Below are 13,080 nucleotides of genomic sequence, written 5' to 3'. Positions count from 1 at the left end.
TTTAAACGTCAAAACTTCTATGAAATTATGACGTATAAATAACATTTGCACTAGTTGCATTCATTCACCAGTCAAGCCAACATGTAGATACAGGGTCAACCAAAAACGCGAGCGCAGCGAGCGCGAATTTTTTGTTGACAATATCGCAAGGCCGGGTACCGATCTACTTATCCTGAAGGATAAGTAGTTGAGCACAGACTCCAACCAATGTCCATTGTATTAAAAAGCGAGATATTTCCTTGAGCGCTGGTGGCCTAGCGGTAAGAGCGTGCGACTTTCAATCCGAAGGTCGCAGGTACAAACCCCGGCTCGTACCAATGAGTTTTTCGGAACTTATAGGTATACGAAATATCATTTGATATTTACTATTTGCTTTTCGGTGAAGGAAAAACATCGTGAGGAAGCCGGTCTAGTCCCGATAAGGCCTAGTTTACTCTCTGGGTTCGAAGGTCAGTCTGATGGCAGTCGCATTCGTAAAAACTAGTGCCTACGCAAATTCTTGGGATTAGTTGTCAATTGGACTCAAGGCTCCCATGAGCCGTGGCAAAAATTCCGGGATTACGCGAGGAAGATGATGAGTTTTCTTATTATTCCTTTGCCCAGGCCCAGTAACATGCGACAGTGCTATCTCATTTACTCCGATACAATTAGATAGTGCGCGCGTTATAGGTATTAACAGCCTCTTAAGACTGCGTCGACCGTCTAGTGGCGCCCTCATTAGTGGAATTGTGCTTTATAATAAACCAATTAATTTCTGTACCTATACATGAATCAGTATATGTAGGTGCTAGGTACATATTAATATTGTTGTCCTACTTATTCCCCAACTTTTGGTCTATGTCACATAGTTTAGTTTCATAGTACGAAGTAACATTTCGTAAGTTTCGGCCCGGCCGAAAGGTTCGGCCGTTTTTTGGCCGAAACCGAAACTACAGCCGAAACATGATTTTTTGGCCGAAACTGGCCGAAACCGAAACCGAAACCGAACCTTCGGTCGGACACTATAAATAATTTATAACAGTGATTGTCAAAGAGAATTAACCTCGTAAGGCCCAAGATCCTACAGTAGCGACCAAAAGTATTTTGACAATGATTGAGTTGAATGAGTTTTTTCAAATGAATTTTTGATAATTTAATCAATGGCTTAAAAGCTTCTTGAAAGACGTAAAAAGCTTAGTTTCATCGAATGAAAATATAAACTTGGCAACAAAAAATGACAATTTACGGGTTCAAAAGTATTTTGACACGGTTCTTTTTCACAATTTTTTTGAGAAGAAGAGAGCCGCAGAATTTAAATATTTTGGAAGTAATTACATCTGAATACTTCTCTTAATATGCCAAACATAAAGCATATTCGAACGATTTCAAGCAAGCTGGTGCGGCTGCACTTTAGAAAGATAAGTAGCAAGCTGAGGTTTCGCGGACTTTTGGTGTATCACTGCATCTGATTCGCGAAAGTCTCGCAGCGCATTAAGGTTACAAACGGCACGCGGTCTTCCTCAGGAGTCTAAAGAAGACCACGGTGAGTGGCGCTCTAGCCAGGCAGGCAGCTTCGCTTTCGCTCGCGTGCGTATACCTTACTGTATCGTCCGATATACACCTACTCTGTCGTTAAAATCACGTGTAAAATTGTAATAACGGCGAAAAAGACTATTGATTTTGGAGTGTAGTTTTATTTAGTGGGACCTAACTGTAAAATATTTTATCTGGACTACAGTCCTCTAGCATATCCATCTGTCAACTTTACTTCAAGTTCCGCCTCCAGGGGAGAGGGAGAGAAATTAGGATTAGAAATTAGCCGCCTACTGACACAGACCGAAATTCCACGCGGGCGGAGCCGCGGGCACTGCTAGTCTCTAATATTTTTCTTGTATAAGGGTTATTTTATGTACTTTTAGTCGTTTTATTTTCTTGAACCCCCGATTTACTGCTGTGAGGAAAGCCAGAGGATATGCCATTAAATATTAAGAAATGTTTTTTTTTAACCGTCTTGCCAGTTCAGCAAAAGCATTTCATTAAAGTGTCAAAATACTTTTGATCTACCTGTAGCGCAAATTATCAGTTTTAATTCTAAGTCTGTTGTTTAGTTTTAGTAATCTAAGTGGAAACGTAACAAATGAAGGGTGAATAAAATATAATCGTAACGTAATGAATAAATATATACCCTAATCATAACCATATTGAAAGAAGTTCGTTTGTCCAAATACTTTTGATCGCTACTGTACCTATAGTACTTATTCAGTTCGATGAAATTTAAATCATATCCAATTGGAACAGAGTTGCATTTGTTTTCTGTGCGTCGTTCAATTTTTATACAAAGCAAAATCAACTCTGTTTCTTACACTATAGGTTCAAATTATTGCAGTGGCAAATTTTGGATTATTCATTTGTATGGCTGGGCCTTAGGAGGTTAAAGTTTGCTGATTTTTAAACCTGCATTTTATTGGTTTACCTTTGTAACTTTCTTAATACTCGTACATGTGATGTTGCATAAGCAACATGGACATAAGTCCATGGGCGACGATGAACGCTTACCAACAGGCAGCTCATTTGCTGACTAGCACATAAAAAAAACATTTCTCGAAAAAAGATATTTATAATATTTACACATGGCCGGGATATCCCTATTATATGCCTGCCGAGTATGATATTAAACAGACAGCAAAGAAAGTATATTTTATGAACATAATCCCGGCAAATGTTATCGCGATTGAAATAATATGTATGTAAGTACTTCTCTCAAAAAATGCGAGTAAATACCTATATAAAAGTTCAAATAATGTAATGACCTAATGACAATATTTCCACGCATGTTTGGGAAAACATAATTTACTTAATAAACTAACATCATTTTAATAGGTAACAATGCTAAAAAACTAAATAGATGTCTCGACGACCCAGAACAGGTACGCCTGGCGAAGAAAGAAGAAAGAATGAAGAGAGCCGACCCCAAATGATATGGGAAAAGGCTAGGCGAAGAACAAGAATCCTAAAAATGTAATGGTTTCTGAATCAAACTATATACCTACCTACAACATAAATTGCCAATGTTGATTAATTAATTATTATTTTTTAGGTATCAAACTTTATCAAAAACGTAACATAAGTGGAAATATTGTCATTACGTTTGTAATAATAGGCTGCGAAATACCGTGTTGCGCGCGCTAAAGCGCGTCACAAGTCACAACCAAATCAACTTTCTGCCGTTATTTAATCTTTGGCCACAATAACTCCAATTTTATTGCACTTGGGCTCAGCACAAGCATGCAGAATACAAGGAAGGCACGGAGCGACGAGCGACACAGCCTCATCGTCTCAAAGCTAGCACACGACTGCCGGCCACGCCTTTTTCGAGCTAAATACGCACGAAATGTTGAAATATATTCGATTTCTTAAAAAAAAATTGATTGATTAACATTATTCTACGTTGCATTTGTAGTGTCGGTTAAAACATTTATTTTAGTTTAAAAATAACTTTAATCGAATAAACCGTTTAGTAGAAATAGGCAAAGTCAGTCGCAAAACGGCCTATCGTAATGATCCTTTATTGGAAAAATTACAAGTCACAGGAAAAAAGTCAAACGTTACAAATGTTGTACATAAAACGTAGATTCATATATATTTTTTTCATAATTTTTTGTTGAACCGTTAAGAAGATATATACTCTAGAAAGTAGGAGTTTACGGCCAAAAACGGCGCGTAGCGCCTTAACGAATTATACACGGACGAAAACGTAGGTACCTACTGTAACCTTTAGGTCAAATACTGTTGAGTGTGGCTGGCCATCACATTGGGGATGCTTACATATTGATTAGTTTTTAGACAAACACTTATTATATTTATATATGGTGTTTTTTTATGTAGAATGACAGGTAGTCTCTATGCCGGACTACTCATACGTATAGTGATTTGATTTTTGTAAATTTTAATTGGAATATCTCAAAAATATCCCTGGTTTTAAAATTAAACATACAACCTCACATACAGTCAGCATCATAATATATTCGATAACAATCCAAGTGGCCAACATCCTTTCCTACCGTCATACAACTAAAAATAAAGATCTGTTCCGATATATTTAGCAACTTTGGTTGCCACTAATTCTATGACGCTGACTGTACTTCCTACCTACCTGAAGACCTATGTAAGTGCATAACTCATACTATGAATTGGTAATTTTTTGACATAAAGTTTTTGGTTCATACGCCATTTCACTTTCAGTCAATTGGTGTGACAGAATAACAGTATATGATAAAATAATAGTGAGATTTGGTTCTACAGGTACATGATAGGTATGGAGATAATACGGACTAGGAGACAAAATGCATGGAATAAAATAAGCGTAGCAACAAAAACGTATAGAAATTCAGGCGTCCGAAAAAGTAGCCTAATAGTGACACAACTGCATAGGAAAATAAAAAAGTGGGGAAAAACGCGAATGGAAGAAAAAATATTGGGGAACAAAAATTTTGGGTAGCTATACTATACACTCAAAAAAGCGAAGCATCCCCCATTCTAACACCCCAATTTTTTTCAGAGAAAGAAAAGGCCCAAGCGTCAACGCTGCCCCGCCCCGAGCACAGAACGCCCGAGCGGGAGCGGGGTCGCCTCGCCCCTCATTCCTCCTTCTCCAAGTTCGAGGAGAAGCGGCTACGGCAGAGCGAGACGCTCAAGAAGGCTAATCTGCTCAAGTTTAGCGTGTTCAAGAAGAGCAGCACAGGTTAGTTTGAGAAAGAAAAGGCCCAAGCGTCAACGCTGCCCCGCCCCGAGCACAGAACGCCCGAGCGAGAGCGGGGTCGCCTCGCCCCTCATTCCGCTTTCTCCAAGTTTGAGGAGCAGCGGCTAAGGCAGCGTGTTCAAGAAGAGCAGCACAGGTTAGTTTGAGAAAGAAAAGGCCCAAGCGTCAACGCTGCCCCGCCCCGAGCGAGAGCGGGGTCGCCTCGCCCCTCATTCCTCTTTCTCCAAGTTTGAGGAGAAGCGGCTAAGGCAGCGTGTTCAAGAAGAGCAGCATAGGTTAGTTTTACTTACTTACTTCGTTGGCGCGATGACCCAAAATGAGTCTTGGCCTCCAACACAAGAGCAAGCCACTTTGATCGGTCCAAAGCGGTATCCCGCCAGCTTTCGCTGACGCCGAGCTCACGGAGATCTGCCTCCACTCTACTCTATCTGCATGCCTACTTGGGTCGACCAACTGGACGCCGTTGGGCAGGTTAGTTTTAGTTCCATTTCGTGCCATCACCCACACTGTTAACTGTCCATCGGTGGACGATTGTCGGTTAAGAGTTTTGCTGTTTGTACAGTCGACGTCAAAGATATGTTTACAGTTTTGCACCTAACTCCTTTGTAATAAGGCGAAAAACGTAAACATATCTTTGACGTCGACTGTACCAGAGAGCCTACCGTGAACCACGTTCGTTCGTGTCGCACTTGTAAATTCGTACGTACGAGTACGTGTGACAGGGAGGCAACATGTCGAACGTGGTCGGCGGTAGGCCGTCTGATGTTCTTAACGATTGTGCAGTCCAGAACAAGCTGTGGCTAAGCTAGTGTTGGTACTCTAGCAGGGAGCTTCACAAGATAATATACTATACGCGCGTGCGCCTATAAATATTCGAATTATCTCGATTTTCTTGGTTTCCAAACTTACTAAATAGAACTGATTAGTGATTACTTAATAAAAATGATTGTCTTAAAAATCGAAAACATAAATAATCGAGGGTAATTCCTCAATGACTGGCCACTGTTTAATAACTAGCACCTTATACTAATAATAAATTCTAGTCACCTATAAACAGAATAAGGTGGCTATAGTTATTGAAGGGTGGCCAATTATTGACACCTTATACTAAAATGAATTCTTTTTATAGGTGGATATAATTCATCTTTAGTATAAGGTGGCCAGTTCTTAAGGGGTGGCCAGTAATTGATGATTTACCGTACTTATAAAATGATCCTGACGAATTATGCAATATTTTTGAAGTCGATTAAGAAATAATTGCCTTTTTTCAGACGACCATGACGCAGCAGAAAAGCGTGTAGAGTTCAAAATCCCAACATCCGTGTTCGAAAACATGAAGCGAGATTTCCGCCAGCGATTCCCCGAGTTATACGCGCAGGCGCCGAACGTAGAGCGCGACGCACGCTCAATGGTGGACAAGCTGGTGCATGACGTCATCAAGTGTTCCGGGTTCCTGTCCGTTGATGAGCTGTCAGAGAGAGTGCAGCGACTTTACCAGGTTAGCTGTCCTTGTCTTACATGTACAAAGCGACTGTAGGAATGACAAGCGGTAATGGTGGACAAGCTGGAGCATCTCGTCATCACTACCAGGTTAGTTGCTGCAACCCATTTTGGACCCTACTTCTAGGACCCAGTTTCTACAGTACTCAGCAGCAGAAGTTGCTAAGCGGACTTAAGTTCTAGAAATAGCGTAGTAGCGTAGCGCTGTTAGGTAGAATGCCGTTGTAATTTTTTTTAAATTCCAAATTTAAAACTAATTTTGTTCTCCAAAGTAAAAACAAAGAGGCTAATTTAGACGGTGCGAGAACTCGCACGCGAGTTTCATTACATTGCGGTATTTGATCGGTCGGCTGAATTGTTGTAACCTCAATAGTCCGCAATGTAAGGTAGGTTCTCTGTGCCGGTACTATACGTTAGTAATAAAAGTTCAATGGAAAGTAGCAACAACATTTGTCTATTCTGTTTCCACGAGAAGAAACAAAGTATCTTCTGTTTCCGAAAGTAACTAGGTCTTTTAAACGTTTGTTTTGTCTTCAGCGCTACATGAAACACATGGAGGCCCACTACACGAACGTGGATTCCGAGATGAAGGAGGTGCTCATGGACTTTGTGGAGAAGCACGCCATGACATACTTACACGAGTGAGTGTTAACATTCCAAAGATTCGTCTCAAATTAGCGTTTACCCGATTGCATCCTGAAGAATCCTACTGATAAACCTTACCGTTAACTGATGACACATGAAAACACTATCAACTTGGTGCTATCGTAATATCTGAGAGTAACTTTTAAGGTAGACATTCACATTTACAAAACGCCTATTGCACGCGGCGCGTCATCGTGAACCTTGTCTTGCACGAAGGTTGATATTGGGCTGTAGCTCCACGCGTCAGTTGACTTATTATGCGTTCAAAGGGTTAAATTCTGGGATTGTATTTGTCATGTAGATGCTTGCTTTATGTTGCCAATTGCCAAGACATTCAGATATAATATCACACCTAACTTTAACCAATGAATTACTTAGCGCAGGGATTTTGGCCATGTTGCACGCAGGGATACCAGCAGTTTCGAACGCTTTATCGTGACCGGTAAAATAGAGGGAAAAGGCCTAGGGGTAGAAGTCCCAAACGATGGTCGGACCAAATAGCGGAGGAACTAAAAATACCTGTCAGCGACGCACTCCACCAAGCTACAGAACGGGACCGATGGAGACAACTAGTTGACGGAATCAAACGGAGTCACGATCCTCAGCAATGAGGGACCGATTGAGGAGAGAGAGCGCAGGGGTCGGCAAACTTTTGAGAAGAACCAATCGCAGTAAAAATCACTAGTTTTATGAACCTCAAAGAGCCGCAAACGTTGTTTTCCTTGGTCTTGATCCAAGTCCTCCAAGTGTTCATATTTTGAGTGACTAAAGAACCGCAATTGCACCTCCGAAGAGCCGCATTTGAACACGATTTTTTTCTTACTTTTCTTTTACAATGACATAATATCATGATAAATAATTATTATAGGTAATTAATGTTTATTTTTCAGTCTGCCATCGATAGTATTCTCACCCTACGGTACTGACGATGAGCGCCTAGACAGAGCACTGTCAGAAAGGATCCAACAATTAAGTTGGGTTGGAGAGAAACAACTAGAATGCCGCTTAGCGGAGCCGGCGAAATGCCGTCAACTACTCTATCGTGCTATAAATGGTTAGTATCAAGATACAAGATATTTATTGAGTAAAGTCAGTAAATAATAAATTAATAATAATAGTAGGTAGGTAGGTAGGGCAGCTTGTGGCGAGCTGTTGGGAAGTAACGATCCCACGGACCCGAGTGCTCCCGAGAGTCGGTCAGGGTCTCCGTCTCCGGCGTGTCTTCGTCGGTCGGAGTGGACCCCAAGGGGACCCGCAGGACTCTCAGCTCTGGCTTGCCTTAATTGGCCGTCCAGAGAGGAGTCGTTAGAGCTATATGCTCCAGGGGTGGAAGTGAAAGATGCATAAGACGCGAGTTGGCACAGTGGCTGTTAACAGCCACTGGGTAGAAAGCGACGCACACCTCTCGACACCCCTGAGCCGCTTACACCGATGTTGCTCCTGGTCGTCTTCGCGACGGCAGTTTCAGGGGCCCATCTAGTGCGCGGCAAGTCAACACCTGCCTCGATAACTTGTGTAAACATTGTTATGGCAGGTGTCCGTACGTCTTTGTAATAACCCAGTCTCATTGTCCACCCAAACTTCAATCCATAGGCCGGTATACTGTTCTCTTTTTCTACAATAGTCCCAATGCCTGCTTTGACCGGTTCATGGGTGTCTATTGTTGCACCTGTGAACGGGTTCCAGCAGGCGTTCTACATGACATAAAAGCTCTCCAAGGGGCCTCTACGTGTTGGATCTGTGTCCCCACGCAAGCCTATCAAAAAACCGGGATTATAGGCCCGTGATATCCAAGGAGATACAAATAATAGTAGGTAGGTTGGTACAGCATTTGCACTGTAATTTTTATATCACTTATTAATCTATAAAATAAACAACATATTTTAAGCGAAACAAATGAAGTAAACAATCAGTAGTCAAATAGGATCGCATTATAAACAAACATAAGTTGTTAAATTATTAATTCATAAAGTATGTATACATTTGTTTATAATTATTAATTATGTATAATTATAGTAGATTACTTAGGGTCAGTGCACGTTTCAACAAATTCGTCGACGCTGTCGCATGCTAAGTCAATTAACATTTTTTTAAGATTTCGGTCAAACATTATATCAGTTTTACAATTATTAGCAAGTTATACAATTTTACGCCTAAGATGCCAAGAGACTTCCGAGCCCTTGCAAGCCTGCACCCCGGGACGATTAACCGGTTTTTTCTACGGGCCTGCGAATGGGTAGCGTATCGATCCACGTTGGCCCTAACATACTTACAAGCAGTTAAAATGTAAACACTTGGAAGAGTGAGTATCTCTTTCTTTCTTGCAATTTTCCGTAAACATTTACCCACACAGGAACAACTTTATCTCGTCACATGTTACCATGGTTACGTCTGCTGGCCCACTATTTAAATCTATGGTTTTAGTTCACCATTAAGCCCGTTGTATAATAGGTCATCTACTAGGAGTACTAGGTAAGCATTACATCATTAATAGAATACACTGTTACAATTTTTGAATCGTTATCATCAAGAATCATATCAAAAGAGATCTTGTTGTCGATTGCGTCTCGACTCAATGAATTATTAGTCGTAGCGTAAAGCGTCAATAATTTTTCTTATTTTTTTAGAATTGTTGGGCATGGATAGCGCACCATCTCCAGGTGGCAAACTAGCCCGAGTCCGCCGCTGCTGCCGCCACGTGCTGGCCCTGTGCGGAGCCCCGGCCTCCGCTGACGACCTGCTGCCTGCTCTCATATTTACTGTGAGTCCATTAATTGCATGAGGTATTTTTGAGAATTTGAATGTAAGTATATATATTTGCATCATGTCTTGCTGTTGAAGCTCAGTGGTGCCCTCAACTCAATAAATTTCTAAAATTTTAATATACCATTATACTTCGAGTATTGTTTGTGTGTAGGTTTTGAAGGCGAATCCACCCCGTCTCGTGAGCAACATCAACTTCGTGACCCGGTTCTGCAACGCGCAACGTCTCATGACAGGGGAGGGGGGCTACTATTTCACCAATCTGGTAAGTATTTACCACCTTTCTCCGTGACCCGTGACTCTGTCCTCATAAAAGGTTAAACTACGTCCCAAAAAAAAGGGTATGGGTAGAAATTCGGGTGGGAAAAAATGAGATGGAAACTTTGCTACGCGGTATTAACGATTTTGGGGAAAAAATCTATACACTCCTTCTTACGCTGTGTTTTTAGTCTTTTTAGTGTGAATTCTAGAAAGTTAGATAATGCAATACTTTTCCCTCTAGTGCTGCGCGGTGTCGTTCATCGAGAACCTGACAGCGGAGTCTCTCAACATGGACAAGAAGGAGTTCGACGGCTACATGGCCATGCCGGCCTCCATCGGGGGCAGCTCATGGGTACTTAGATAATCATAACTGGTAGATTTGTAACATGGGTCCCTGGGGGCCATTTCAAAGACTCTTTTAACTATCACTCGCGCAGAAGTCTTTTTTAAATGTCCATTTGTTGAAACTTTCAACAAATGGACATTTAAATTATGCAGCTTGCTGTACCTTTCAACAGTTGAAAGGTACAGCAAGCTGCATAATTTAACTTGCGATCTTTGTAAGTATATGTATGCATGTTCGGATCAACTCTTGCTAATTTTGAACAAGCAGAAACGTCTCCGAGCGATCTTTAAATCTTGCAAGCTAAATTAGACCTACTTCCCATAGGGAACACGTCCCATGAACGTGGCCCATTTTTCGCACAATTTTTACAAGAACTCTGTGATAAAACAACGCAATCTAATTGTGTTTGGTTGAATTATCTCCGTGAGTATTAGTTGCCTGTTGAAAGAAAAGTACAGTTAGCCATAAAAACTTTGTATCAAAAATGAAAATGACAAAAAACGTATTCGTCGTCAGGCCGCGGCGCTCTCACTATCGGCTGAACTTCGCGAGGCCGAAGAGCATATGGCACTGGCGAAGAAATTACTCGCGCAGGCGCAAGAGATCGAACGGGGCGCCGACGAACTTGCAGCCAACGCTGAAACCTTCGAGGTAAGGCCTAAAGTACTTTTTTAGTTATAGAACAAAGGGGCTGTCCATAAATTACGTCATCGATTTTTGGCGATTTTTGACCCCCCCCCCCCTATAATCATCCAAAAATCATGCACCAAATGACCCCATTTCCTCCTACTTCATGCTACCGTCATCCGATGTCCAGACCCCCCCCCCCTAATTTGAAATGACGTAATTTATGAATAGCCCCAAAGAACAATCTGACGCAAATCGACCTAGTCCACAGTAAGCTCAACAAAGCGTATGTCTAGACGACGTTATATAAATATTTATCTACATACAAAACATCCATAAATCAAGAAAAAATATTTGCGATAAACACAAGTACGTATACAGGGATTAGAATCCGGAACCTCCAGCTTCGTAGACAGGATCACTACGACTTAAGGCCTCGGCGTTTTCAGCGGAACTGGGCGAGGCCGAGCTTGAACCAACGCTGACATCGAGTTAACTATAAAATATAATGAAAGCTGTAGGTAGACGCACAACTTAACCCAATTGTCTGCCAAACAACAACTAATTTGAGTGTATTTTTTTACTAAATAACTATGGTTATTTCCCTGTTTAGGTATTCATTTACGCAATATTTTTTCAAAGTGCTTCTTCGCATAAATGTATGTGTGTTGAATACGATATGACTTCCGTGTTTCGTTTAATGGTTAGGTAATTTAAAATATTGTTTATTTACAGAAAGAGATAGCGAAGAAAGTGCAAGATGTCCTCACGAAGACACCCCTCGAGATAAAACCACGTCGCACTCTCCCAAAATTCGGGAACTTTAAAACTTTCAACTCTGAGCCACTTGTCGACTTGGAGATACCATCGCCACCACAAGATAATATATCTGAAGAAACAAAAATAGAAGCTGAAGATTTAAAACAGGATACCAAAGATGTCTTGGATGGAACATCAGAACCACCAAAACAGGAAATCGTTCAACCTTTGATACAGACAGAACAAGCATCTAACTCAGAACCTGAACCGAGAGAGAAACTTAACATATTAGGCTTTGAAGAGCTGAACTCTCCTCCCAAATCGCCGCATTTAGATCAGACCTGGGACTTAAAGCAGACAAGCTCTATGGAACTCCTCACTCCTTCACCATTGGGATTCACACCATTCGACTCAAGATCTATAGACGAGTTGATGACTCCAGATGAATTCGGTTCCGAACACTTAGCCCCTGGCTTGAGCAATATCAACTATGATATAGATTTGTCTGACTTCAGCGGAGACAATAGTATCGCAGAAGATGCTCCTAAAGAGAAAGATCCTTTCAGCCCAGACATGAAGAAAGACACATTTGACCCATTTGCATCGAGAGATCCATTTAGCCCAGTACAAGAAATGTTTGATCAGTTCACTCTTTTGGACTCAAAGAATAAACCGTCTGACCCATTTGAAATGATTTCTAAAAAGGATCCATTTGCCCCTGTTCCTGCAAAAGATCCATTTAGTCCTGTGGTCAGTACAGTTACTAAGGATCCGTTCAGTGCAGGTAAGGATCCTTTCAGTGCGGGTAAGGATCCTTTCAGTCCTGTAGTCAGTACTTCTGTGACTAAAGATCCTTTTAGCCCCTTAGTCAGTGCTGCTAAGGATCCATTTAGCTCTGGTGTCAGTTCTCAAACTAAGGATCCATTTAGCCCTGATGTCAGCTCTCAATCTAAGCACCCTTTTAGCCCTGAAAATAACGCTTCTATTTTAGATGACGGTGACTCTCCAACGGCAGCTTGCCTTTTGCCCTCGCCGATGTTACCCCAAAGTAGTGGAAAGAAATCATAAATATGATTTAAGGTTATTTCTGGAATCCTTTAATCTAATTGATCATAATCAGATACTACAATGGCCAATTGGACACATGTTGTTGTAGCAGTTCTTGGCTACTTTATTACCTACATAAGAATGGAAATTAGATAATTGGTGGATTTTATAAAATATTTTGTTATTAGTACAAAATTACAAATTACTTTTTGGTGCTCCAACATAAGATTCCCTTATAATGGTTAATTTTATTTTTGAATCTTGCACACTGTGATTGTTGTGTTTAAAATTATAAATCGTTATTTATTTTTAATTTATATTATATGTTAATAAATCTAATATGAAATAAGTGATTTTATTGCAAAATTGTATTGTATGCAATATCATCATATAC

The 13,080-nt window shown here is 40.9% G+C and overlaps 1 protein-coding gene across 2 annotated transcripts in view; it reads left to right on the top strand.

The window, feature by feature from the left end:
- Nucleotides 1-12,970, top strand: part of LOC134792618 (rab5 GDP/GTP exchange factor) — a 17,940-nt gene extending 4,970 nt beyond the window's left edge. The window contains exons 2-10 of one of the 2 annotated variants that reach the window (XM_063763862.1): nucleotides 4,538-4,720; nucleotides 6,010-6,236; nucleotides 6,776-6,879; nucleotides 7,774-7,937; nucleotides 9,511-9,644; nucleotides 9,801-9,911; nucleotides 10,149-10,259; nucleotides 10,770-10,904; nucleotides 11,616-12,970. In XM_063763862.1, coding sequence (XP_063619932.1) covers nucleotides 4,538-4,720; nucleotides 6,010-6,236; nucleotides 6,776-6,879; nucleotides 7,774-7,937; nucleotides 9,511-9,644; nucleotides 9,801-9,911; nucleotides 10,149-10,259; nucleotides 10,770-10,904; nucleotides 11,616-12,707 — 2,261 coding nt within the window. In that variant the 3' untranslated portion in view covers nucleotides 12,708-12,970. The remainder of the gene's footprint in view (nucleotides 1-4,537; nucleotides 4,721-6,009; nucleotides 6,237-6,775; nucleotides 6,880-7,773; nucleotides 7,938-9,510; nucleotides 9,645-9,800; nucleotides 9,912-10,148; nucleotides 10,260-10,769; nucleotides 10,905-11,615) is intronic. The other variant, XM_063763863.1, reaches the window with a different exon arrangement.
- The last annotated feature ends 110 nt before the right edge of the window (nucleotides 12,971-13,080 follow it).

Source organism: Cydia splendana, chromosome 8, assembly GCF_910591565.1.
Source record: "Cydia splendana chromosome 8, ilCydSple1.2, whole genome shotgun sequence".
Classification (NCBI taxonomy): domain Eukaryota; kingdom Metazoa; phylum Arthropoda; class Insecta; order Lepidoptera; family Tortricidae; genus Cydia; species Cydia splendana.
Note: the sequence above shows the minus strand (reverse complement) of the source record. Positions and strands in the feature narration are given on the sequence as shown.